General features: G+C 49.5%; 2 protein-coding genes across 8 annotated transcripts in view; one reads left to right on the top strand and one right to left on the bottom strand.

The window, feature by feature from the left end:
* Positions 1-13522, bottom strand: part of CA12 (carbonic anhydrase 12) — a 50629-nt gene extending 37107 nt beyond the window's left edge. For 3 of the 7 annotated variants that reach the window (XM_045449476.1, XM_045449479.1, XM_045449482.1), the window contains exons 1-2: positions 13302-13509; positions 8220-8240 (exon numbers count right to left, since the gene is read on the bottom strand). In XM_045449476.1, coding sequence (XP_045305432.1) covers positions 8220-8240; positions 13302-13383 — 103 coding nt within the window. In that variant the 5' untranslated portion in view covers positions 13384-13509. Of the gene's footprint in view, positions 1-8219; positions 8241-13301 lie in introns of all 7 variants that reach the window. The other 4 variants (XM_045449477.1, XM_045449480.1, XM_045449478.1 and 1 more) reach the window with 3 other exon arrangements.
* The window catches only part of APH1B (aph-1 homolog B, gamma-secretase subunit), a 137959-nt gene that overhangs the window by 95398 nt on the left and 15509 nt on the right, over positions 1-27052 (top strand). The gene's annotated exons all lie outside the window — the stretch shown is intronic.

The raw sequence follows: 27052 nt of genomic DNA, 5'->3' as shown, positions 1-27052 counted from the left end.
ACACACACCCCAGGGTCCCACGTAGGCAATATGGCAGTCTGGATGCCAATTTGAACAGAGACAGGCACTCCTCCACAATCAGGCTTCACCATGTCTACATTTCTGTTAGGTGTCTACATTTCCAGCTGATTTATACCAACAGGTCATTACCCCTATTCCCCCTCCCTTGGTTCAGACCCCTAAGCCCCTCTCCCACATCCCTCTGGCCTCCCATTCTCCAGTGTTCACACTCCATTCATTCTCTACCCTGCAGCTGAGATGATCCTTCTAAACTGCTCATCTGATCACCTCAGGTTTGTACTTGGAATGCTCCAGCAGTCCCTGCTGCCTCCAGAATGAGGTCCTAACTCCTCAGCTGGCTCACACTCGTCACACTCTGGCCCTGGCCTGCCTCCCCAGCCCCAGTCCCCCTCATCAAGGTTCTTGGGTGGTCCCCAGAACATACCAGCCTAGGTGGTCATTGTATAGTTTGTTCCTTGGCCCCCAGTGCCCTTTCATGCCCTGCCCTTTGCCTGGCTTGCTCTTATCTGCCCTCCAGATCTCAAATTAGATATCACCGCCTCTAGGAAAGCCTTCTCTAGTCCTTTCCCCCAAACCCTAGGTGAGGTCTCTTCCATGCTTCACCTCTCTGTATTGTAAGGCCCCAATTCCCTGTCTCCTCCCAAATTCATAGTTCCACAATGGTAGAGACCATGCCTTACTCGTCATTCTTTAGCATCTAGTCCAATACTTGGCACTTAGTATGCACTCAGTATTTGTGGAGTGAATGTGAACCAATTATCTTGGGCTAACTGAAAACTCTGATTGGTTTTTATGTGCGTCTTTGATTAATAACAAAGGAGAAAGATTATTTCATTAATGTATTAATTTGCTAAAACAAATCTCTTAAGCAGTGGTGCCCATGGAGGGGGCAGAATAAAAAAGAGTAGTAGCAATCTAGAGTATCTCTACTATAAGGTCCCTTCTAGCTAAAAATTCCAGAAAGCTATTTGTTGTAACCTTTTGGCTCAGGACCAGGAAAAATATCTAGCAACCAGAGGGTGATATAAGGAAGAATCTTTAGATTTGCAGGTCATAGAAGAATAGACAGTTACTCAAGTTGGAGCCACCAATCTGCCTCTGGGCTTCCTGGTGGCCAAAGCCAAAAGGGAAACAGTCATTTGCATGACTGCCTCAGACTTGCTACAAAATGTCTTTTGGGGGGGGGGAGGGGGGGAGTTTTTGTTCAACAACCTTCAGAGTCACCTTTTCTCACTTCTCCACTCCTCGTCCACCTCCCAGAAGGTGGAACACCCAGGAACGGCCGCTGCTACGACAGCACTAGGCACCATTTGCCAATGTCCTTGTTTCCTGCTTTAAGTAAATCTCACTTTGAACATAAGGAGCCTTTCCAGAGTGATCAGCCCCTGGAAGGTGGGGGCTGCCTGAACCTTGCCCTGACTCTGCTGGTGTCTGGACGGGTCTCATCCAGTTCACCCAGGAGTCACCCAACTGATCTAGTCACCAGTTAATGATTGCAAAACCATTTAAAAAGTTAAGATGATTTAAACAAACCATTCCGAATTACACCAGTTCTGAGTCAGCCTTTATAGGCAGAAGGAGGTACAGCTGGCGTTTCTTCCTTCCTGGTTGGCATAAAATCGAGTGCTTGTGAGGAAATCGGGGAGCTTGCTTCTTAAAGAAACACTTTGGTAAAAAAAAAAAAAAAAAGCTCCTAAATTACTTTGTTTATAAGTATGTGTACTATTATCAAACAGAACCGAAAATTGGAAAACGTTATAGTTTAAAATCAAATATGATGGCCCATCATTTCTGTATGCTGTGTTGGGCAGTGTGCGTGCCAGCCATCATTTTTACACTTTTTTGCCCCCACTGTTTTCACTATTGAGTTATCAAAAGTAATCATTTCAGCTCCTTTCCTCGTGTTCTTAGCATGTAACAGGGTGCTTCTCAGTGAGTGTTTGTGGAACAACTACCATATTTCATTGCTTCCAGACACCATTGATGGTATGTCCCTATTTCAGAGATGCTAAAATGTGGGGGAAATGTGCATCTGAGAATCAAGCCATTATGGTCTTTGTCCAAGGCAGGCACTTGGCCACATGGTGTGGCCCCTGGAAGTCTGGCTGTGCTTCTGGGCTTCTGTACCCCTCACCCCTGTGGGTGCCGCTGCATAGGACGGTAACAGAGCAGGAAGGAAGGCCCACCCGCCCAGGGGATTGCAGAAACGTCTTGGATCCATTCTCCTCCCAGAAAACCAGACTTTCCAGTCCCTGCCTAGAGCCTCCTTCACACACCTGCTTTGAATTCAGCCTTTTTTTGCTTTAAATCTTCCTTTGAGCCAGTTTACCCCAGAGGTTCCTCTCCGTTCAGTGCTGAGGCTGGGCTGCCAAGGGCTTTCACCAGCTCTGGGGGGCCCTGTTCTGCCCTCACCAGGATGCCTGGGGCACAGGGCAGGAGGCACGTGTCTGAGCACTGCAGGAGGCCTGATGGGGCCCCTGAGGAGACCTGCTCCTAGCTCCAGTCAGCCAGCTCTCACCCTGCGGTCCCAAAGCTTGACTCTGCCTCAGGTGGGTGAGGGTTTCTGCCTGGGGCTGGGCTTACTTAGCTCACAATCCTCACAGCCCAGCCTCAGGTTTCTGCCCAGGTTCAGACCTCCACCCTGGCATCCTAAATCAAGGATCAGCCTTGGCGCTTCCCAGGGGCTGGGTCGGGAGGCCAAGGAAGCTGCAGTGACTTCAGCTGTCTGGCTGAGGTGGCTGAGGTGGCTATGGCTGTGGAGCCAGGTATCTGGTCCCTAGAGGCCAGAAAAGCACCAGGGAGATGACGTCTGACTTCTCCCTGGCCTAATGGACAGAGCTAGAAGGAACATTCTGGCCTGTGAGGAGCTCGTGTTTTTTTGCCCGGTCCCTTTCTTTCTCACAAAGGAAATGTCCATTTGCTCAGAATACAAAAGGAGTACCTCCTTGCTATTAAAAGCTCAGGCAATTTAGAAAAGCACGAAGAAGCAACCCCCTCCCAACCCAGCTCACGTCTGTTTGGTGCGATAGGGTTTACAAGGCATTTCCCCACATATTAGCCAATATAATTCCACTCTGTGGGGTGGAGGGAAAGAAAATGGTGATTAGCTGTATTAGGGGCTCACTATGTGCCAGGCTCCACTAGGCTCTTTCCACACGTGATCTTACTCAATCCTCCATGAAGCAGACCCGTGCTTCTCAGACACCAGTGGGCCTCAGGATCCTCGGGTGGGCTTCCCCAAATAGATGGCTGGGCCCAGCCCCAGTTTTTTAATTTGTAGGCAGATCTGGGACGGGCCTGAGGTTTTGCGTTTCTAACAAAATCAAACACGGTGCTTTTGTTACTGCCACAGAACCAGAGCTGAAGAGGTTGGTGTTTCCTCCCAGCCTCCTTCATATGTTCCTCTTCTAGTTCTTTCTTAGTGTTTGGGAAGGGCATCGCGAGTCCCAGGTGACGCTGATGCTACTGATCTGAGAACCACGGAGTAGACGCTATTACTTCCAATCGGTAGTTGAAAAAAACTGAAGTTCAGAGAGGTTAAGTTCCTTCCCTAAGGCCATTCAGCCAGAAAGCGGCCCAGCAGATATTCATGGAGGTCTGCCTGGGTCTGGGTTCCATACACTTTCCACTTCTTCCTCCTGGTTTTCTGCCTCCCCCACTCCTGAGCCACTACACCTGCCTTTAGGAACTAATCCTGACTTCCCTATGGTACTACCCAGCTGGTAAGGCCAGCCATGAACACTAAAATGCAGGCATTTTGGTAGCTGCAGGCCAGGATCCCCCCGAACACACAAACCTCAGTTCCACAGCTCAGAAGAGATGGGAAGTAAGTATGAGTAGGCAGACCATACCACATCCTAACAGACCCTGGATGTCACAACCTCAGTTAGAAGTAACTGGAACAGCACAGATTTCATAAATGATAGTGGGTTGGATTGCTAGCCTCAAGGGAAATCCCTAAGGCATAGGGCTGGGGATTCAGTTCCCTGGTATGAGAAACATGTTCCAGCCTTTTCCTGCTGTCTCTCCTCACAGTGCTCTGTGCCTCTTGGCATTCACCCTCAGGACAGCAACTGGAATCGGGGGCAGGGCGGCGGGGGGGCGGTCACTGGGGTGTTTGGAGTTGGTTGGGCCTCTTACCTTTGGTAAAGACAAGAGCTATTTTTTTTTTTTTTTTTTTTTTTTTTTTTAGTTTATTCATTTATTTTGAGAGAGAGGGAGACAGAGCAGAGGAGGGGCAGGGAGAAAGGGAGAGGGAGAGAATCCCAAGCAGGCTCCGAGCTCAGCACAGAGCCCAACATGGGGCTTGAACTCATGACCACGAGCTCATGACCTGAGCCGAAACCAAGAGTCGGACACTTAACCAACGGAGCCACCCAGGAGTCCTAAGACAAGATCTGTTCTTAACTAATTGCATGTGCTTCCTACCTGTGTTTTAAGTTCTCCCTTTAGCTCTTAGTCTGCTTCCCATACTACATTTGAGAGTGAGGTCACAAGTTGCCTTTATCTGTACCAAAGAATAGAAAGTGAAGAGTTTTTCCCCCACCCTCCCCCTTGTTTCGTATCTAGCCTGTAGAGTTTGGGAAGGCGTTGGGAAGGATGTCATGTGTCAGGGAAAGCTTGTTTGTGGCAATTTAGTGTTCCAGAAGATTCGGGACAGAAGGTGGGTGGAGCCGAGAGTCGGGAAAACCAGAGAGGTTTGCCCCGTGAAGGATCCCTGCCTGATTCCCAAGGAAAATCCTTTAAGACAGGGAATCTATTGTCTGGGACCCAGGAGAGCAGCATGAGGAATGCAGTGACAGGGCCTGGATCACACGGAGTCCTGCCAGAGTCCTCGGCCACATGGCAGAGACGCTGGGCAGGAGGGCCTGTGAGGGGCTGCAGCCCACTGCCCGGTGCCCCCAGGCCACGCCACTGTCGTTCCAGAGTTCCCTGCACCAGGATGGTGGGGCTGACCCAGCGGATGTCCTGCAGGGCCCCGACTCCAGGAGAGTGGGACGCCCGCCCCATGTTCCCCATCCATCCCATCTCCTTTGAAGGCTTATCTTTTATCTCCCAAATCTCTAGCAGATGATGGTATCTGTTTCTGAGCTAGCTCACATCTAAGGAGCACCGTAGCAATGACTGCTATGCTCAGGGATGGGGCACGGCACCCGTTCTCTGCTCATCTGACATGTCCTTAGGTCATTAGTTCCAACACATTCATCCTTTTTGGCTGCTCTGTTGTTTTGAACACACTAAGGGGTCTGGGGGGCATTTTTGTGGGGGGAGAAGTAAAAAAAACTTCCAGGGTAAGGACGACTCTCCCAGCCAGCTGGAATTGGTTGACTCTTTTATTGAATATAACACACGTACAGAACAGTGCATGGAGCATCCGTGAACAGCTTGATGAATTCTCCCCCCTCTGAGCACAGTACCCACACCAAGGAACTAACCGTGACCAGCACCCTCCTGGTGCCTCCTTCCAGTCACCTCCACCCCATGAAGGCCCCGGCTACCCTGACCTCCGTCAGCAGACAGTGACTTGAGCAGGCTGGCGTTTATCTCCCGCTCACAGGACAACCTGACTGGAAGTGCCCTCCAGTCCAGGGTCGGCGGAGCTTCCCGGGCTCAGCAGGATTGATCTGGGACTGATGAGCGGTGGGGAGGGCCTGCTCGGCAGCTCCAAACCCCGCTGACGCACCCAGCTGCTGCCCCAGCCGCCCCAGAGGGGTGCACAGGACGGGGGGTGGGGGGGGCCATCTTGCCTATCAGAGGGTTCTCCTGTCTCCATGCGGGCCGTCCAGGAGCTCAGCCTGGTGACTTTGTGGAGGGGGAGGGGGGAAGAGCTCTCTTTCCATGTGCTTCTAGAAGTCCTACCCTGTGTTCCAGGCCTTGGGAGGTCCCTGGTTCAGGATGACTCACCCGCATTTACGTGCAGAGTAGCTGAGGTCTGCAGCCTGGGAAAACTAGCACGTGGCCTTTGGTTGGACTCGCCTCATTCAGGGCAGCCCTCACTGTTTGGAAACCATTTCCCCCGAGCACCTATGCCAGGCCCTCTGTTTCGCCAGGTGACGCTGAGCACAGGTGCCCGCTGCCAGCCTGGACCTGTCCCTAGCCATCCTTCATTCGTCCTCCTTCACTGGCCCCCACTGAGGGCTGACTCCACATCACGTGTACTCATGTCACTAACAGGAAGCCAGATCTGTCTTTGTGCTCACCCCACGAATGTCACGCACCATTAGACTCTGCCCTCTGCTTCCTCAGCAGGGGGCTGCTACAGAGGTGCCGGCCAGAGCCCATGGTCAGGAAGAAACGCTTCTGCACCGCTCCTGATGCCCCCCCCTCCCCACACTGACCCTCCCGAGGAGCCCTGGGGCCCAGACTCTGTGGGTTCTTCCTTTGTCACGTCCCTTGCCCTGCCCTTTCCTTCCCTCTTCAGCCCCTACCACCACATTACTCTCCCTAAAACACAGACTACTCCTGGCCCTGCCCCTCCATCTATGGAAAAAGTGGGAAAGCTTCGCCCTGCCCCTGCCTGTCTCCCCTGTTCAATCCAACCTATCTTTCCAAACTTAGAGTTAATCACTCCCCTATAACTCTTTTTTTTTTAATATTTATTTATTTATTTTGAGAGAGAGAGAGAGAGAGTGTGTGTGTGTGTGTGTGTGTGTGTGTGTTCAAGAGGCAGAGAGACAGAGGGAGACAGAGAGAATCCCAAGCAGGCTCCTTACTGTCAGTGCAGAGTCCAGTGTGGGCGGGGCCTGGATCCCCTGGACCATGAGCTCATGACCTGAGCCGAAATCGAGTCAGATGCTTAACCAACTGAGCCACAGATGCCCCAAGTCTTTCTGTACTTGTTGCCCCTCAAATACCACCTTATTTCTTGCCTCCACTCATGTGATGCCATCATCATCTTGGCCAACACCACTTCTCTGAATCCACCACCACACTGAATCCTCTCCATCCTCCACGGCCCAGGTGAAAGCCCTTCTCCTCCAGGAAGCCTTCCTGGACCATCCAGCCCTAACCCTCTCTATCCTCCTCTGAACCATCAGAGCACTGAGCCATTTATTACCTGTCATTATCTATTTAGCTTTGAACTGTGAGCTTAAAGTATTCCCAGGTACAGACCACAGCCCACCCTTCTGATCACCCACGCACTCCGCAGTGTGCCTTGCACACAGCAAATACATAAGGGATGTTAGTAATGATGGAGCCATGCAGTGCTAGGACCAAGGGGACCTTGACCTCTAGGATCATTGGTTAATTAGCTCAGTGACTTTGCTGTGCCTCCTGGGTTAACAAACATCCAGAGGCTAGCTTTTGCAAATCTAAGGCAGACCTTTTTTGGATTCTGCTTACGCTGTTGAGATCAACTCCTCTGCCTGTCACCACTCCTCCTGTGCCAGTGAGGCAGTCCCAGCCTCCTCACTATACCAGTCCATCTTGCACATTGCTTGTGACCGTCCCTAACAAGACATTATTAACATTCCTGTGCTTGTCAGTGGACCTGCTACTTGGCCTCCATTCCCACCCCAGCTGACGACCAAATTTCCAGTTCATTGCGACACACCAGCTGGGCTGATTTCAGGCTGCTAACCTTGCAGGCCCGCCAGAAGTGGCTAATGTCATTCTTGAGCCAATCCCGCAGAAACCCCATTGCTTACTCAATGTCCTTCTCTCTCCTCATGCACGAGGCAGGCATCCCTCTTTCACGAAGGACTAACTGTCACTACCCCTGAACTACGCTTATTTACAAACATGGCAACAAGAAGTTAATCCTAGGCACACTGACAGCTTAACTCCTGGGGCCTGAGCCAAACTTCCAGAAAGGAGCCCTTTGTTCTTTGTTTTTTGGAGAATAAATGTCCTCCAGAGGAGAAGGTCTCTCTCCTAGCCAAGGCCCTTGCAGTCTGGAGGTAACCCGGGCACATTCACCTGGGAGGTTTGGTAGAAATCCTTGCAGGAAGCTGGAAACCTTAACGCTGGGATTCACAGTTTACGTGCACAGAGCAGGCTCCTCGGCTTGGAGAAAGTGCCGCGTGGAACCTGGGTGGAACCGTCCTTTACAGAAGCCTGGGTACCCCCTTTTAATGATAGCAGAGTTGCTCTTCTCAACCCCCACCGTCACCTCCACAGATCGTGGAGTTTCTGGCTTTCTCATTAAATACAGCCGTCTCCTCAAAAATAAAAAAGTATGCAAGATCTCTACTTACCAAAATAGCTCCACTTGGATCCTGCAAAGAACAAAACAAGGCAAAGTAAGTGCAACTGAACTTGAGCAAGCTAGAGAAAACTACAGATTTTATTTTGACATGGGTGCGGTCACAAAGGAGGTGGACACCCAGGCGTAAAACGTCATTGGAGTCGGTGTCAGAACAACCGGTTCCCAGACTCACCGTGCTCCAGAGGGAGGCACAAGGCCATAGGTTCGGGCTGGGGCTCAAGGATCAGGGAGGGGGCTTCTTGATTAGAAGCCTCCCAGATCTTAAGCCAAATTTTATTTTTCTGAATACGTAATAAAATTCACAAGGCTCAAAACCCAAAAGCTCCCGAAAGGTACCAGTGAAAGCTCCTCCTCCCACCCGCTCTCCCTGCTTCCATTAGAGACAGCCAGTTTTATAGTTGATGAGAACATTTTCACGGTCTGACTACGCACACACATGTAATCACGTTCTTTCTCCCCCTTTGCACACAAACGTCCGCATACTGGAAACGTGGGTCTGCATCTTGCTCCTTCCCACTGAACAGCATACCCTGGAGAGCAGTTCACCTCCGTGCATAAAGAGGAGAAAAGTCATCTCAAAAGGCATGTTCTTCGTGGAGGAAGCTGCCACCCTCACCTGCGTTAGAAGGCCAGGGGCGGTAAGAACGTGGAGAAGTTCTGCCGGGAATATAATGGAAGCCGCCTACCCCCTCCCGCTCCACGCCCTTCACAGGTAGAAGTCCTCTGTTCCCACGTCAAAACACAGTTTGGGAAAAGAGGCTGCTGGGTGGCACTTTTGGTACCCCGCCTGACACCTCCCTCGTCACCTCCAGAAGGACACAGAGACCCTGAATCGAGACTCAGGGTGTCTCAGGGGACACCGCCAGGGAGAGGGACTCTCTAAATCCTAAGTGCCTCTCCTGGCTTCTCTGGAGGCCTCCCATCATTCTGGGCCCACGGGGTATAGTCGGAAGAAGCTCTCACGTCTCCTTTTTCTCCTGGGAATTGATTTGCAGTAAAGCTTTAACTGACCAGCAATCTGCTCACTTAGCACAACTGGGCATTTTCTACTCAAGCCAATGGTGATTTTGAAAAGCTAAAAGAGTTTTTTAAAAAAGGGAGGGTGCGCTTGGGTGGCGCATTTGGTTAAGTGTCCGACTCTTGAGCTCGGCTCGGGGCATGACTTCACAGTTTGTGAGTTCGGCACGGAGCCTGCTTTGGATGCTTTGTCTCCCCCTCTCTCTGTCCCTCTCTTGCTCATTCTCTCCCTTACCCCCTCTCTCTCAAAATAAATAAACATAAAAAAAACTTTGGAAATCGTTGAGTCTCCTCAATCTGTAGTGTGGGAAAGAAGGGGGTGTTCAGATCTCTTAGAATATCTGATGAGTACCTAAGGACCTCTTCCCCAAAAAATGCCTGTAGGCTTGGACACACAAGCTTTCACATACAGTTAATTTCCAGAGGTCCACAGTGCCTCTAAAACCTGCTCTGGACCCCATAGGAGTTAACAGTCCCAAGATTAACCTTCCCTGAATTAGCAGTTAGATGAAGACATTCAGAACCATGGGGAAACCGAACTTGTACACTACCCCCAAGTGTACCGCTGGACCTTTTACTGAAACAACACTGCAAGGGAACAAAGGAGGCATTACCGTGGAACCAAGCTACTGAAGACCTCAACCCTCTTTGCTGAACATTTTCCTTCAGCGGTTTTGCCTGAGGGGTTCATTATTAAAATGCAATCATGGATTTCAGAGACAGAAGAAATCAGACTGCCATTTAGGCTGGGCAGCGCTCTTGGAAGCTCAGGATCTAGAAGCTCACAAGTCATCGGGGAGTTTATCCTCGCCACTAACCCGGAGAGACAGGCCACTGCGGTGAGCCTGGAGACCACCAGAAACACAGCTGCTGCCCGTGAGCGGTCCTGCCTTGTCCAGAAGTTGAACTGCGCCTGCCCCAAATCAAATCATAGCCTCAGGCTTCCGCACCTTCCGCTCTCCTCCCCAAAGCTGGCCACGCTGAGGTTTTCCCTACTGTTGTAGCTCTTCCTCTGATGAGCCATCTGTGTGATACTTTGGAAAGCTCAGGGACCAGTGGTATAGAGTGGACATCTGGGACCGTAAAGCCTCGCAGGACCAAGGACTCGGGTCTTTAAAAAGCAGCGGCATCCAGAGTAAACGTTCCCGCCCTCCTCTCTCTGAGCAGGCCTGCCTGGTCCTTAAGACCAAGATACAAATGGCAGTCTCTGGAAGGACTCAGGAGCTGGAGGCTGGGGAGAGGAAGCATGATAAAATGAAGGGGAGAGTAGTCTAAGGGGGAGGGGGTTTCAGATGAAGGTCAAGGCCCAGCCTGGTCCATCTTCAGCTCAAAATTAACCTTAGGAAGACTTTCTAAAGGAAATGTGTGTGTGTGTGTGTGTGTGTGTGTTTGCTTTATCTGCAAGTAGCACCTCCTGGTTCCTCGCCTCTAGCTTTAGGGGCAGGAGTCTTTTTTTTTTTTTTTAATGTTTATTTTTTTTGAGAGAGAGAGAGACAGAGTACTAGCTGGGGGTGGGGGGAGGGGGTGGGGGTGCCGAGAGAGAGGAAGACACAGAATCCGAAGCAGGCTCCAGGCTCCGAGCTGTCAGCACAGAGCCTGACTCGGGGCTCAAACTCACGAACCACGAGATTATGACCTGAGTTGAAGTTGGATGCTTAACCAGCTGAGCTACCCAGGTACCCCTAGAGGCAGGAGTCTTAGCAGACTCACCTGACCATACACAGGAGGCAGGCCAGGCCAAGGCTCCTTCAGCCACATTTCAGAGGCTTCCTGAGGGAGCAGGCTCTTCCAGAAGGAAAATTTTCCCCTTCCTGGAAAGGTGATCTTTTCTGTTAGATGTTGGAGGCTCAGCTCAGTGCCTGTTAGAACCTGCAGGCCTACTCTGTACTGGGCAGGGAGAATGCCCTGAGGGCTCACTGAGGAAGTAGTATGGATAAGGATCCAGGCCAAGGGTTCAGGGCCCGCCTGCTCCCCGTCCTGGGTGTTAGAACCTTCTCTGAGTAACTGTCGTCGGGGAGGCCAGAGACTGTCTAGCTCTCCATACCAGGTTCAGACAGAGCAGGCTCTGCAGAATTCATTGAAATGTTCCCCCGCAGCAACTAAAAATTCCAAGGTTTTCTCCAGAAGACACTTGACCTCACTTTATTACATTCCCTCCTTCCCGACTCAAGTCATTTTTTTCAGACATTCACCAGTGCCAAATGCTGGAAGTTTAAGTGCTCCAGGGGGAGGGCAGACCACACTCCGACCTCTTTACCTAGCTTCACCCCCCTCCATTCCCAACCTTGGGTTAATACTGACACTCTACATCTCAGTGACGTTTGCTTTGACCTTGTCCCCCAAGGCAGTTAAACAGCCAAGAAACCTGCATGAGGAATAGCAGAATAAAACCCGTGTTCTTCAACTCTGGGGGCTGGGCAGGCTGGCTACTCAGTGTGGGGTGAAAGTGAATTTTTTTAACTGCAAGCTTCCCCTGCCCCAACTTGGAGAGTGGGGAGGGAAGCAAGGCAAAGGAGGAGGGAAAGGAAAGGAAGAGGGAGGGCACGGAGAAGAGGGAAAGAAGAGGAGGGGAGGGCAGGGAGACAGGGGAAGAGACAGCAGGGAGGAGGAGCTGCCCCAGAGTGAGGGGAGTAACAGGCTTTCTGGAAGGCGAGCCAATAAATGGCTGTTTCTCTCCCGTCTTGAGCAGCTTGGAACTACAAGGGAGATTTCTAGCAAAACTTCAGGTCTTGGTGCAGCTTTCTTGAGAGGGGAATACATGTCAAAGTCTGCAACTGTAAAAATTAATTTCCACTTTTAAATAACCCCTTTCTCCCACCCACCTTCTATTTCTCCTGGGCCAGATAGGGGAAATAATATCAAGCCTATCTTGCCGGCCAGCGGATTTGAGTTGAATTAAGAGTGATGCCAAAGCTGCAACAGGTCAGCTCCCTAGACCTTCCTCCTGCCCTGCCCCACGGGTACAGTGACCTCCAGGAGAGGAGGAGGGTTGGAGCTTGCACGCTACAGAGGAGGTCCAATGTCCCACGACCACTGCCTAGTAGGGGAGGATCCATTTCCAGCCGTCATAGTCACTTTCAGCCCTCCTACAAATGTTTCACCCTAATCTTGGTCCAGGAACCAGGCACCTACAAATGCCCCTACAACTTGGGACAGACTTTGTCAAGGGCAGGAGCTACCATCGGTTAGTCACCCAGAAGTTTCCACAAATGTCACCATCTACCCTCAAGAAAAGTGCTCACCCGGCAACTGCAGAGGCAGGGGACAGGTTGGAGTCCTGCTGTTTGTTCCTAAGGATGAACTAACCTTGACCTTGGCTGCTCACCCAAACTCACTGCCTTGACCTGAGCCTGCAGTTCAGGTCCTCCCCGTCTCCTGTCATCCCATTGGGCACCCTCAGCCTCCAGCCCTTCGGGGTTAAGGGCCCTAATTACACTCAGAAATGAGGTGTATATGCTCTCCTGAGTGCACACACACTTCCGTTCAGGATAGTGGAGCCCTTCTGGAGAAAAACAGTGATTAAGGATGGGATGCATCATCCCTTAGGCTTGGAGGTAAAACGTCATGGTGGAGAGTCTCTCCTCCAAAGAAAAGCATCCTCCACTGTGGAAGGTTCTGCAACTGGGGCGCGGCAAACCCCTCCTGGTAACCACGCAGCCCAGAAGGCCACACTCACTTCTCTGCCATCTACACGTGGACCGAGGCACAGTACCTTAAATCCCGGCTCCCTTTCTCCTCCCTTCAGCAAGTTCCCAAGCCGCCCCTGCCGAGCTGGCGAGAGCTCAAAGAACACACAAAACATCTTTCAATCCGAAGACGACGTGCTTCCCCCAACCGCAACAGGTCGTGCCTTCCAAAAGGAAACGAATTTCCCGAAACGCATTTTCTAGATTGTCTAAAAAACACGCGTTTGAAAGTATGCATGACCTTCCCGGCTCCCCCACAATGTTTTTGCTTTAGCATGAGAGAGAGAGAGAGAGCCCCGCAGGAAACCCTCCGTCCAGGTGTGGCTGAGCTCCTGGGACCGGGAGGAAAGAAGAGGCAGGCACTTTACCGTGGAGCGGGGCCGGGCCGGCTGGCTGTTCGTTTAAGCACAGGAGCAGGAGGACGGCGGCGGCGTGCAGGCTGCGGGGCATCGCTGGCTGCCAGGGTGCGGCGGGGGCGCAGCCTGGGCTCCCGCTCCGTCCCCTCCCGGGCTCTCCGCGCTGGGGACCGCGTGCGCGAAGCCCCGCCGCCTTGCGAGCACGTCTGCTCTTCGGGCTCCGGGCTCCCCGCGGGCTGCTTTTAAGGAGCGACTCAGCCCCAAACACATGATGTCATCGTGCAGGGGTGGGGGGGGGGGGGGCGGGGGAGAACGCCCTGCCTACGGGAGGTCTGGTGCCCGGGGCTGCGAGGTGAGTTGTAGCCTGACTCGAGCCGCGCTCCGCAGGGCAGCGCTGACCCGGGAATCCAGGGCTCGTTGGGAGCAGCGGGCAGGTGTGGGTCGAGAGCCGCCTGCCTCGGCCCCGCCGGGACGGGTGCGGCTGGGGACTGGCTCCACTGGTCACCGCCTTGATCTGTGGCTGCCCTTAAGTGAGAAGGGCCCTGAGTATAATGCCATACGGACAAGTGCCTCCTTCGGGACGCCCAGTTGCGTGCCTGCCTGGACCCGGCACACATCAGGGACTGGAAAGGACAGCAAAGGGGCTGCACTCCAATTCAGAATTTCGCAGGTTGTGCAGTGCAGCCTTGCTTTTGAATTTGCAAAGAAATTAATTAATTAAGAATAGGTAAATAGGGTAGGCAGTGAACAGCTTTAGGAAGCAATTAGACTTTCCCTAGTAACATGTTAAGTAGACAAGGCTCATATTCGTTCCTAGTACCAATCCGTTCTCTACGAAGCTGGGGGGCGGGGTGTCCCTTCTGTGGGGTAGAAAAAGACTTCGATTATTTATTGAGTACCTTCTATGTGTCAGGCACTGTACTAGGCATTTTGCATCATGCATCAATGTCTGAGTTCTGCTTCCAATGCATATTATCATCACCTGTTGCTCATTTCTGCCCATTTTTCTCACATATCTGTATTCTTTTTTTTTTTCTTTTGAGAGAGAGAGAGAGAGAGAGAGAGAGAAAGCTCAAGCAGGAGAGGGGCAGAGGGAGGAGAGAGAGAGAAGCTTCAGCAGGCTTCATGCCCAACGCTAGCTGGACATGGGGCTCAGTCTTCATGACCTGAGCTGAAATCAAGAGTCCCGTGCTTCACTGACTGAGCCACGCAGGCACCCCTGTATTCTTTTAAGTATGTGTATACATACATCTAGTCATATACACGTGGTTCTGATTCCCCTTTGTATTTAGTCCATGTTCATTTGTTAAGTCAAAAGTCTTACTAACCTGCTGCCTCCTTACATCTTCCTCCTGCTGTTACTGCCACTTGCCGTTCCCACATCCTTGTCGTTTGTTCTTTTGGCTTCCCTGGGCTGTCTCCATGTCTGCACTGCTCCCCGTGCTGGGCTCAATTTCCTTCCTGCTCTGCGACCTTGCCTGTTCTCTTGGCTCCAGCTGCCTATAGACGCTGTACAGACCACATGGTCTGCTGAAGGGCACCCACCGGCCCTGGTACACGACCCCTGCTTTTGTGACTTGGCCCATCCTGCCCTCTTCTCTTGGCCACAGCAGCCTGACCAGCCTCCCATCTCTCCAGTCTGGGCTGACTCTCAGCCTATGTGGACTCTCAGGCTGGCCTCAGTGACCAGTGAAACCACTTGTCCATGCAGGTTTTGGAGGGAAAGAGCAGCTTCTGTGCTGACAGTCACCAGCAAGCACATGCCACCCACATTAGAAGGGGAGCTACTGTTCTGTCCCCAGCAGCTCAGCTACTGTTTGCATTAATCAAGAGCCCTGAAGTCTTTTTAAGGAAGTAGCTACAAAGACAATCTTGTTACCGGCACTTCCAGACCACAGCAGGCTTAAGGATGACCTTTTCTGCCTCCAAATCTTGATAAAGAGACTTGACTAAGCTCCAGAGCAGCGAGTGAACAGTTCACTTACAGTTCTTAAGACATTCCTGCCTCCGATTTGTCCTCAAGGGCTTTAGAAGATTAAATGTACTTGAAGGACACAAGAGATAGGGAAGAGCTGTTGCAGGTTCAGAGATGCACACAATGAACCTGTGCAGATGAAATCATTCACCCCACGTCTCACAACGACTTAAAGGTACCCTGGGCCATGCACACACATTTCGTTACTCTCAGTTCAGGTGTTTTCCCATTATGTCTGGCTAAACATTAAGTTCAATTTCTCCTTGAACATGCATCTCTAAGTCTTCTCCGAGGATCCTCCGAGATCGAGGTGGACGGGATTAGAAAAGAGGGGGGATTGGGGCGCCTGGGTGGCGCAGTCGGTTAAGCGTCCGACTTCAGCCAGGTCACGATCTCGCGGTCCGTGAGTTCGAGCCCCGCGTCGGGCTCTGGGCTGATGGCTCAGAGCCTGGAGCCTGTTTCCGATTCTGTGTCTCCCTCTCTCTCTGCCCCTCCCCCGTTCATGCTCTGTCTCTCTCTGTCCCAAAAATAAATAAACGTTGAAAAAAATTTAAAAAAAAAAAAAAAAAAAAAAAAAAGAGGGGGGATTTAATAGAAGAGTAAGGCAAGATTGTGAAGTGGGTTTGGTGGAGAGAAAGGAGAGGGCTGGGATGTTCACTGCGTGTCTAGAACAGAGATGTGGTTAATTAGTAAAGAATGGATAGCAATCAAAAGAGAATTGAGAATATCAACTAAGATCCAATTGCCCTGCTTTGAGTGATTTTTTTTTTTTTTAGGTTTAGGGGATCAGAAAGGGGGAAAAGCAAGCAGGAATGGATGGAGTGACCAAATTTCTAAAGTATTAAAGCTGAACATCAAGCACCCCCCTCGCTCCCCAACAAACAGCACAAACCTAACCAGCTTAAGTTCCCAACTCTGGGAGCCTTCCCTGCCAGAGGCTCCCTGAAGCCTGCGTAACTAGACACGCACGGGCTCGCTTTGCCATCATCAGATGGGGCTGTCATCCGCCAATAAATAATCCATTACTCAATGGGTTAAGGTGGAAAACGGACCTGTGGCACACAAAAGGTGGCAGCTGGCCACCAAACAACATGCCCAGGCAGAAGGCTCCAGGGTGAGGAGCTCCTGTATAATGTCGCCATCTGAATTGACGAGAGGGCGAGGCTGCTGAGTCAAAGGGCAGAGAAGTGTGGGGCAAAGGAGCTCGAGATTTGGTGGCGGGGGGGTCTGGGCTGAAATGCCTGCCCCATCACTACTTACCGAATGGCCTTGACAGTGGTACAACCTCTTGAAACTTCAGTTTCCTCCTCTGTATAGTGCAGGTTGTAATCCTGGTCCCTGGGTGACTAACAGAAATGATATATGGCTGGAACGAGGGCGAGCAGAAACTTTTCTGTTCATTCATTCACCTTCTGTGTGCCAGGCGCTGTGCTAGGCGTTCTCCTTGCTCTTGGAGAGTGTGGAAACGTAAAACAACCTCATAAACAGCTATATCAGATTGGAATAAGTGTGATGGAAGGTTGATGTATAACCAGACGGGAACCACTCTGCCTGGGGCAATGAGGGAAGACATCATCCATGTAAGAATTAGATTCTGTGACTTCATAAAACCTCTGAAGCACACTGCTAATGCCAATCTCTTCTTTCCCAGAGCTGGCATCGTTTGTCCATAAATAAGCTAATGTGTAGCTATAAGCATTCCAGTATAAAGAGTTTGATTTCCTGGGGCACCTGGGTGGCTCAGTCGGTGAAGCGTCCGACTTCGGCTCAGGTCACGATCTCACAGTTTGTGAGTTCAAGCCCCGCGTCGGACTCTGTGCTGACAGCTCAGAGCCTGGAGCCTGCTTTGGATTCTGTGTCTCCCTCTCTCTCTGCCCTTCCCCCATTTGTACTTTGACTCTCTCTCTCTCTCTCTCTAAATAAGTAAACATTAAAAAAAAAATTTTTTTTAAGGAGAAAAAAAGAATTTGATTTCCTAAGGTATGAACTAACTTTTCACATAGTGTCACTCAGGGTTGCCCAGGTGGCTCAGTCGGTTAGGCATCTGACTCTTGATCTCAGGTCAGGTCTTGATCTCAGGGTCCTTGAGTTCAAGGCCTGTGCTGGGCCCCAGGCTGAGCGTGAAGCCTACTTAAAAACAAACAAACAAACAAACAAACAAACAAACAAAGAAACAGTGTCACTCAGTTGGGAATGACTTGTTTATGGGGCTAACGAAAGGACTAGTGGGCAGAGGACTAACATTTAGTGAGTACCCACTGTTTGGCACTGTGCATGGCACTTTATTCTTACAACAGCTTGTGGGGATAGTGTTAGGATTGCCATTTCACAGATAAGGAATCTGAGGCGTGGCAAGGTTAACTCCTTTCCTTGAACGAGACTGTTGGGTGGCAGAAACTGAATCCTCAACCAGACGATTCTCTGTCTCCAAGACCCAGGCAGGCTCTTTTCACGGTTCCCCTAACAAATACCTTAGATGGGGATACTTTATATCCTTCTAGGATGAGGATTCTTTCATTTTTTAGATGCTTTGATCATTTATTTGTGGATTAGAGGCACAATGTGCCAGAATGCCCAGCATGGGCCGTGGCTGTGTCCTCCCTGACCCCCATGGGGTTACTGAGAGCCCCTGCACTCTGATCAACGCTTAGCACATCTGCCAAAATGTGATACGAGGAACCTGAGACCACAGAGCTTTGATATGACACGTCTCTCCAGCAAATGAGAATATGAGCCCGACTGCCTAGTTACTTGTTATAGTAATGGACTTGTTATATAATGAACCAAGGAAAGGGAGTATGGAGGAAGGCAGAGGGAAAGGAAGGAAGGAAGGAAGGGAGGGAGGGAGGGAGGGAGGGAGGGAGGGAGGAAGGACAAGGAAGGACAAGGAAGGAAAAGGAAGGAAGGAAGGAGGGAAGGAAGGAAAGGAGGAAGGGAGGAAGGAAGGGGAGGGAGGAAAGGAAAGGAAGAAGGAAGGAAAAAGCCACAGGCTTTCCTTTGACTGGGTAATAGCTGAGGAGACCTCTGGGCCAAGACTTGCACAGACCCCTTGATCCTGGTGCAAGTGTCTAGGACTTTGAAAACGCAGTCACTTTTGTAGCTTTATTCACATGGGCTTCTTCACTTGTGAAGCTGTGGCTTGGAGTCATAGCCTCTGTGTGAACCCTAGCTACCCTGCTCACTTTCAGGCAGGATCGTCACAGGGTAGAGTGACCCACAGGAAAGAATGCTGGACTCATGGCTTTGCCACGAATGAGCTCTGGGCTTATAGCACATCTCTTGTCCAGCATAGGCCTCAGTTTTCTGATCTGTAAGTTGAAGTAAGAATGTCTAGCCCCACACAGGGTTGCGAGTGTGGGATGAGACCATAGATATGAAAGTACGTCGGGAAACCAAGTGAAAGTACTCGACAAACACGATATTCCTAAGAGAGGGCTTGAAACAAAAGATATTGCTTTGATCTCGGCCTTGGTTTACGAAAGCAAATGAAAACTGGATTCCAACAAGGGACCATAAGTTCTCGTTCAGCCCCTGCCACCAGCTACCATGGCAACTTGTGACTCTGGTCCAGCTACTTGTCCGCTGAATCCTTCAGCTGTTGCTTCTGTCAAGTGGGAAGTCATGGCTTGTCACCAGGACTTTTATAAAGCACTCTGCATGATTAATAACAAAATGACAGTAATTTAAAATTCTGTGCACAAGGAAAGTACGCATTGTCAGTGAAAATAAACCTTGGTGCAATGTGTTTCCTCTTTCCAGGCAAACGATTCTGAAAACCATGGTTAGCCGACAAGAGACTGCTTAGGAGATATAATTAGACTACAATAGCTTAAGGTTTCTCACATCCATCTCCTTTCACCCCTGCTGGTTGGATCCACTCTTCTCTAACCTCGGGGGTTTGGTCCAGATCCTGGACTATTCAGCGAAAGTGAATAGTCCTCGTATCAATTCTGACAACTTCCGCCCAGGGTTAGGAAGGCCGAATGGTATAAGGGAAAGAGTTTGGCATCACGTGAACCTGGGTTTTGAAAGTCAGCAACACCACTCACTACCCATGGGAACTTGGGCAAGTCACTTAACCTCTCTGAGTTTCAGTTGCCTATTTTTCTTTTCTTTTCTTTTCTTTTCTTTTCTTTTCTTTTCTTTTTCTTTCTTTCTTTCTTTTTTTTTTTTTTTTTTGAGAGATAGAGGGAGTGAGAAGGGAAGAGGGGCAAAGAGAGAGAGAGAGAGAGAGAGAGAGAGAGAGAGACTCAAGCAGGCTCCATGCTCAGCACGGAGCTCAACATGGGGCTCAATCTCACAACGGTGCAATCATGACCTGAGCCAAAATCAAGAGTCAGATGTTTAACTGACTGAGATACCCAGGCACCCCTCCTGTTTTCCTTTTTAAAGAGATGAGGGCCATAGAGTAAGAATACCCCAGAGAGCAATAAGGAGGAATAAACAAAATAAGCTAGGCCTGTAAAGAACTTAGCCCAGTGGCATGTAATGAGCACCATATAATGGTAGTTCTCTGCTATAGAAAGGCCTTGAATGGCTGATGGGGGACTATTTCACCCATTGTTCCTGGTTTAGGCAACCCCACCAACTTCCCTGGTTTGGGCAACCATACCAACTTTCATGAACCCTAAGAGAAGAATGAGTGAAGATCTCAAGACATCTCTTTTCCCCTAATTTTACACATTGGCCTCTCAAAGAATGTCACTTTTGTCATAACACACCAGCCTTCCTATAGAAGCAATGATACCTTTTAATCAAGGAGACTCAGAACTACTTTATCACGGGAAATGACGGATCACTAGAATCTCGGAGCTGGGAGGTACTCCTGAGCTCAGAGATGCCACATGCTATTAGAATAAGCTGGTAATTTCCTCTTGCTTCAATACCCTTGTTTTTTACAATTGCAGGAATTTATAATCTGATCCCTCATTTCCTTTCCTTTCAAAGAAAACTGGCAAGCAACTCCCACCTTCCTTCGGCCCCAGTGCCAGGCAGAGACTCAGTAGGCTGGAAGCCTGGTGCAGTTAACATTGCTGGTTTCATGGCATGGACAGGTGAGGGCCACTGAGCATCTCAACAGACCATCCAAGTTGAGTTGGCTCTCGGGTCAGGTGCCCTCCCCTGGCAAGGACCCAGCTCCATCTCAAGCCCCGAGAAAGGGCTCAGGTGTACCCGGTGGCCAAGGACAGCAGATAGGCAGCCAAGGCTTCATTGTTCTCTCACCCAAGAGAGTATGGCCAGTGAACTAGAGATACCTCCCTGAGGAAAGGCTACACGGTGAGCTCACTGAGATGAGTAAAGAAATCTTACCTATGGAACTAACTTCTTTTTTTTTTTTTTAATTTTTTTTTTTGACGTTTATTTATTTTTTTGGGGACAGAGAGAGACAGAGCATGAACGGGGGAGGGGCAGAGAGAGAGGGAGACACAGAATCGGAAACAGGCTCCAGGCTCTGAGCCATCAGTCCAGAGCCTGACGCGGGGCTCGAACTCACGGACCGCGAGATCGTGACCTGGCTGAAGTCGGACGCTTAACTGACTGCGCCACCCAGGCGCCCCTGGAACTAACTTCTTTATGCCCACCCCATCCCCCAATCCTTGAAATCAAGAGTCTGAGGCTCAGGGAAGAGGAGAGGGGCCGGAGGTTGAATCAGTCACCAACGGCCAATGATTTCCTCAGTCATGCTGATGTAATGAAGCCTCCAGAAAAAAACAAAAGAACTTCTGGGTTGGTGAGCACATGGAGATGTGGGGAGGGTGGGCCCTGAAGAGGCATGGAAGCTCCATACCCCTTCCCCAGACCTCATCCCCTGCAGCTCTGCCATCTGTTCCTGAGTTGCACCCTTTAAATGTGTGGGGTTTTCTTTTTAATGTTTATTTATTTTGAGAGAGAGAAATATATGCGTGCATGCACACAAAGGGGCGGGGAAGAGAGAGAGGGAGAGAGAGAATCCCAAGTGGGCTCCACGCTCTCAGCACAGAGCCCGACGCAGGACTCGATCCCATGAACTATGAGACTGGCAAGATCAAGAGTTAGACACTTAACCAACTGAGCCACCCAAGTACCCCTGTTTGTTGTTGTTGTTGTTTTGAGAGAGAGTGGAGAGTGGGCACAGGGAGAGAGACAGAGAATCTCAAGCAGGCTCCAGGCCCAGTGCAGGGCTCAACACAGGGCTCAGTCTCACAACCACGAGATCATGATACGAGCCGAGATAAGAGTCTGATGCTTAACTGACTGAGCCACCCAGGCACCCCGAGTTATATCCTTTGATTATAAACTGGTGATCCAGAAAAAAAAAAAAAAAAAAAAGAGTTTGAGGCTCACTTTACAGTGGAATAAATTATAACTAGGTTACTTACATCTTCGAATTCTGTTTCTCTTGGGGAGGATGGGAAGGAGAAATGCCTCAGATACCTCAGTCATTCCATTTTTGTAACAGAAACTGTGCCAATTAATTCCAGTGAGAATTTGTAAAATTCTTTTGAAACATTTAGGAAGGATTCCATACTCCATAATTACAAAGTGTACTGATGCTTGTTACTATTGAGTTGTTCATCTTTAGTGAAGGCATCTGATCCCCCTGTGATAAGAAGGATCTCAGAGTCATTACCCCTCTGAGACAAAAAACATGTTAACATAGGCCCAGTTCATAGTAAAGAAATCACTTCAGAGCTAGTGAATAAGAGAAATCCCGTCATGGGGTGCCTGCCTGGCTCAGTCAGCAGAGCATGCAACTCTTGATCTTGAGGTTGTGAGTTCAAGCCCCATGTCGGATGTAGAGGTTACTGAAAAAAATAAAATCTTTGAAAAAATAAAAAAGAGAAATCTCATCGTAGTAGTTCCTATATAACGAGCTGCCAGCAGAAGGGAGATGGTAAAAACTGGGGAAGAAGGCAGAGAAAAGTTATGGAAGGAACAGTGCTAACTTGTAGCCATTGTCCAGACTAAAGGGGAAGAAGCCTGGGGAAGTCAAGGATAACTCCATGGTCTTCCGCCTGAGGGATGAGCAACATGTGATTTTGTGAAAATTCAGGAGTCTGATGCTGGACCAAGCATTCCTGGCCAAGACTGGAAACACAACTTTTTTGTTTGTTTGTTTCTTTTTTTTTAATGTTTATTTATTTATTTTGAGAGAGTGTGTGAGCAGGGGAGGGGCAGAGAGAGAGGAAGAGAGACAATCCTAAGTAGACTCTGTGCTGTGAGCACAGAGCCCGACATGGGGCTCGATCTCATGAACCATGAGATCATGAGCTGAGATCAGGAGTGGGACGCTCAACCTACTGAGCCTCCCAGGCGCCCCTGGAAACAGAACTTTAAATGCTCAACTATAACAGGGAAACATCTCAAATGATTTTTATAAACAAAGTTATTTAGAGGGAATTCATAAAAGGAAAAGAAATCGCATATGAATGCATCCTAGTTGACAATAACTTCTTGCATGTTCCATTCTTATTCTTGTTCATGTGAACAAAAAATATTTATCCAGTTACTATCAAGTAAATATACCATAATGTGCATACAACTTTTAATAAAAAAAAAAAATGACAGTGGATCATAAGCACTTTTGTACTTTTCTACGTAATCTTAATAATTTTTACATTGACAAATCTTAAGTTTCAAGAAGTCATGAAACCTGGGAAGAGTAGTGATTTAAAACAGGGAATCAAATTTCTTGAGGGAGTTCCTCAAGAAGGTCAGGAAACTCCTAGAAGAACAATGGAAGATACAATTTGACGGATTTAGATAAATATGACACTGGGTAGATTGTAAGTCAGTGGCTTGATGGCTTTGGGGACAAGGGGAAGTGATTGTATATACAGCACTGGCTGCACAGGGGAAGTGAGCCCACAAGGATGGGTCCAAGTTCACAGCCCAGAGCAGGAGCAGCCATAGCGTATGACAATGAGTCTTCTTTCGAAGTTCACATGCTGCACAGTGTTTCACCAGTAGGCACTCTAAAGAAGCTTCTAGGCTTCAGAGCTCCTAAAAGAGCCCAAGACCAAGACCAAGAACCAAGGACACTCAATGAAAGGAAAAGTTTGGGGAATCATCAGAACCACACATCCAGGACATCCAGAGCTGGGCATTTTATTCCTTGTCCCACTTCTAGGTTGCCAGCCGCCCTCCTCCCACTCGCTTGTCGTGCTTTTCCTTTCTTCTTCTCTATTTCATTTATTCCTCCCCCGTGAACGTTCTCCATCTTTCAGTCTGAAGAATCAATGGGCTAGGGCGCCTGGGTGTCTCAGTCAGTGAGTGTCTGACTTCAGCCTAGGTCATGATCTCGTGGTTTGTGAGTTCAAGCCCTGCTTCGGGCTCTGTGCTGACAGCTTGGACGGAGCCTGGAGCCTACTTTGAATTGATGTCTCTGTGAAGAGGGATTAGCTAGGGCAGTAGGAAGTAAACTCCGAAGACCCTGTCCCAGGAAACAAAGTGACAGTTTTACTTGTTACACTTCTGTATTGTTTGAAAGTTTGGGATTGTTGTTGTTTGTTTTAAGCAAATCTGTTACACATTGAAACAGTCACACAAGTCAAATTTTAAAACCATTGAAAGAGGCAAATGTTTTCTTTTTTGAAGCAAAAAGAAGCAACAGACAACTGTTAAAGAACAAAAGTGCAACTGAGTACATTTGAAGCTCTGATTGGCTTTATGAAGCGATTCAAGAATCTCGCAAGTGGAAGTGAGCTTCCGGAGAGGAATTCGACCACATGGAAGGTTTTTATAGGAAAGACAGTGGGACAAAGACATCATTAGCAAAAGAAATGATTGTTCCAGGAGAGGGCGCTTTGTCTTTGGGAAAAGGGCGGGGGAGGGGGGGTCTCATCATGCACATTACTTCATCTCCCCTTGGGTGGGGTGGAGAGGACCCTCAGGACAGGTTGCCTCATTGGTGCTGGCTGGCCTGCATTTGTAGGGAAGGTTGAAACTACAGTTAGGTTAGGTATAAAGCCCCTGTTTCAAGACTTGGCCTCAGTAACGCCGTGTTGAGCTGCTGGTTCTTTTTCACACTACCTAAGGAGAGTCTACAGTGCCAATAAAAGCAGGGGCAAGATCCCAAATAGCAAATGCAGAGGAAAGGTCTCAGATGACAGATAGGCAGTCAGTGCCTCCGAGAAATCCCGTTCTGCAAACACACAGAGTGAGCCTCGAGAAAGAACCCTGATAGGAGGGAAATGGCAACTGATAAGAGATGGGTCATTTAAAAACGTCAGCAGGGAGGACAAGGAGACAAGGCAAGAGCAGCAGGAGTCTCAAAGATTTGGAAAGCTTGAGGCAAACACAGAGAATAAAAGGAGCTGCCATTTCGGAAGCCAGGAGGGAACATTCCAGACAGAGAAGAGCTGGAGAAAAAGGGACCAAGAGGAGCAAGGAGAGAGCAGTTAGGGCTTGCACTGCAGGAAAAAAATGGTTCCGATTTTTTAAAACGTTGTACTAGGGAAAGCTTCCAAACACATATAAAAACAGGGTACAGGGGCACCTGGCCGGTTCAGTTGGTGGAGTATGTGACTCGTGATCTCGGGGTTGTGGATTCAGGCCCCACAATGAATGTAGAGATTACTTAAAATCCTGGGGCACCTGGGTGTCCGACTCTTGGTTTCAGCTCATGACATGATCTTGTGGTTCCTGGGATTGAGCCCCGAGTCAGGCTCTGTGCTGAGTGTGGGCCTGCTTGGGATTCTCTCTCTCTCTCTCTCTCTCTCTCTCTCTCTCTCTGCCTGCCCCTCCCCCACCATGTGTGTGTCCCTCTCTCTCAAAATAAATAAACTTTTAAAAAATCTTAAAAAAAAAAAAAAACAGTGTAGTTACAATGAATCCCTGTGTACCCATCACCCAGCTTCAACAATTGGCAGCTCATGACCAACCTTGCCTCCTCTATACGCACACCAACTCATTACCCCTTCCCTGGGCTGGCTTGAAACAAATCCAAGATTCAACACCCTTTCAGTGGTTCTCAGACTCGACTGAGCATCAGAACCCCCTAGAGGGCTTATTCAAACATGGATTGCTGGACCCCACCCTGGGTTTCTGATTCTGCAGGTCTGGAGGGGGACTGAGAATTTGCATTTCTATTTATTTACTTTTTTTAATGTTTATTTATTTTTGAGAGAGAGACGACAGACAGAGCGCAAGCAGGGGAGGACCAGAGAGAGAAGGAGACACAGAATCTGAATCAGGCTCCAGGCTCTGAGCTGTCAGCACAGAGCCCAACATGGGGCTCAAACTCACAGACCTCAAGATCATGACCTGAACCGAAGTCGGACGCTTCACTGACTGAGCCACCCAGGTGCCCCGAGAATTTGCATTTCTAACAAGTTCCCAGATAATACCAGTGCTGCAGATCCAGGGGCCACACTTTGACAACCATTGTATTATTTCATCTGTACATATTTCTCTTTCAAAAACGACCCCCTTATTTAAAACATAATCACAATGTTGCCACCACTCACAAAAATCTATCGTAATTCCTTACTATCATGTTTTCCCAGTTGTCCTCTCGGTGGTCTTACCAACCACTTGCTGATCTGTGCTCCGGACAAGGTCGGGGCCTTGCCGTTGGTTAGTCTCTTTTCTACTCCTCTGGTCTAAGGGGTGGGGTTTGAATGAGTAGCGTGAGGGTCGTTTGGGCGGTAGCATTGAGAGATGTGCCGCTGTGTATTGTGAATAGAGCACAGCCTTTGGGTCTGAATCGCGCTCTGCCACTTGCGACTGACAGAGGTCGGACCCGCCACCGAAGTGCTCTGAGGCTCATTTGCGTCATCTCTGAAACGAAGAGAATAAGCCTATCTCATGGAAGACTTGCGAGAACTGCATGAACATCAAGCCTGTGGCACGGTGTCTGGTCACCTGTTGGGCTAAGGAACCAGAAGACATGGTCGGTAGCAGCTCTGTGACCTTGGGACCTCAGGCAGGTGCTTCCCTAAGCTCCAGCTTCCTAATCAATAAAATGGAAATGATAATAATAGTACTTTCGTGGGGTGTGAACGAGCTAATGGGCGCAAACAGCTGAAGCATGGCAGCTAATGTGCACTAAGCTCTCAGATTTGTTGTTGCTCTTAGGAAAATACCAGTTATTATTAGGAGCACAACGAATGTCACTTCTCTTTCACCTGAGTAGGAACGCCTTCTTAGAATCTTGGTTTTCAGAGTGATGGGCTGGGAGATCCCAGGCCGTGAATGTTCACGTTCCCCATCTCACTTATTTCTTAGTTTGGTTAATGGCACCACCATCCTCCCGGGTGCCTGAGTTAGAAACTGGGGGTCGCCTCGACTCCACGCCACATTCAAGTGCATCATCCGTTATGAGGGTTTCCCCCTTCAGGTTGCCGCCGGGATCCCAAACTGAATGAAAGCCCAGTATACAGCAGGTCCTTAATCAACACTGATGGTTTATTTTTACTTCCATTGCCTCTGCTCTCCTTCTGACCGCTGCCCTCCCCCCACCCACACTGCCCAGCAATTCCCCTCCCCAACCTCCCTTGCCCCGCCCCCGCCAGCCTCTCATTCTTCAGATGACAGCCTTTCTCCCTGTTTCTCCCCCTCCCCCACCCTGTCTGCAGTGCAGTCTCCCTCATTCTCCAGCTGTGTAAGGAGCCACTTTCCTTTTGTTGTGCTTCTCTCCCTTTGTCCCTGATACTTCCGGCTGCCTCCTTCCCATAGGCCTTCACTTTCATGGGTTTTTTAAAATGTTTATTTATTTTGAGAGAGAGAGAGCATGCACAAGCAGGGGAAGGGCAGAGAGAGAGAGAAAGAGAGAGAGAGAGAGAATAGCAAGCAGACCCTGCGCTGT

Source organism: Leopardus geoffroyi, chromosome B3 (assembly GCF_018350155.1).
Source record: "Leopardus geoffroyi isolate Oge1 chromosome B3, O.geoffroyi_Oge1_pat1.0, whole genome shotgun sequence".
NCBI classification, from domain to species: domain Eukaryota; kingdom Metazoa; phylum Chordata; class Mammalia; order Carnivora; family Felidae; genus Leopardus; species Leopardus geoffroyi.
The sequence above is the reverse complement of the archived record's forward strand: the minus strand, read 5'-3'. Positions and strand labels throughout refer to the sequence as shown.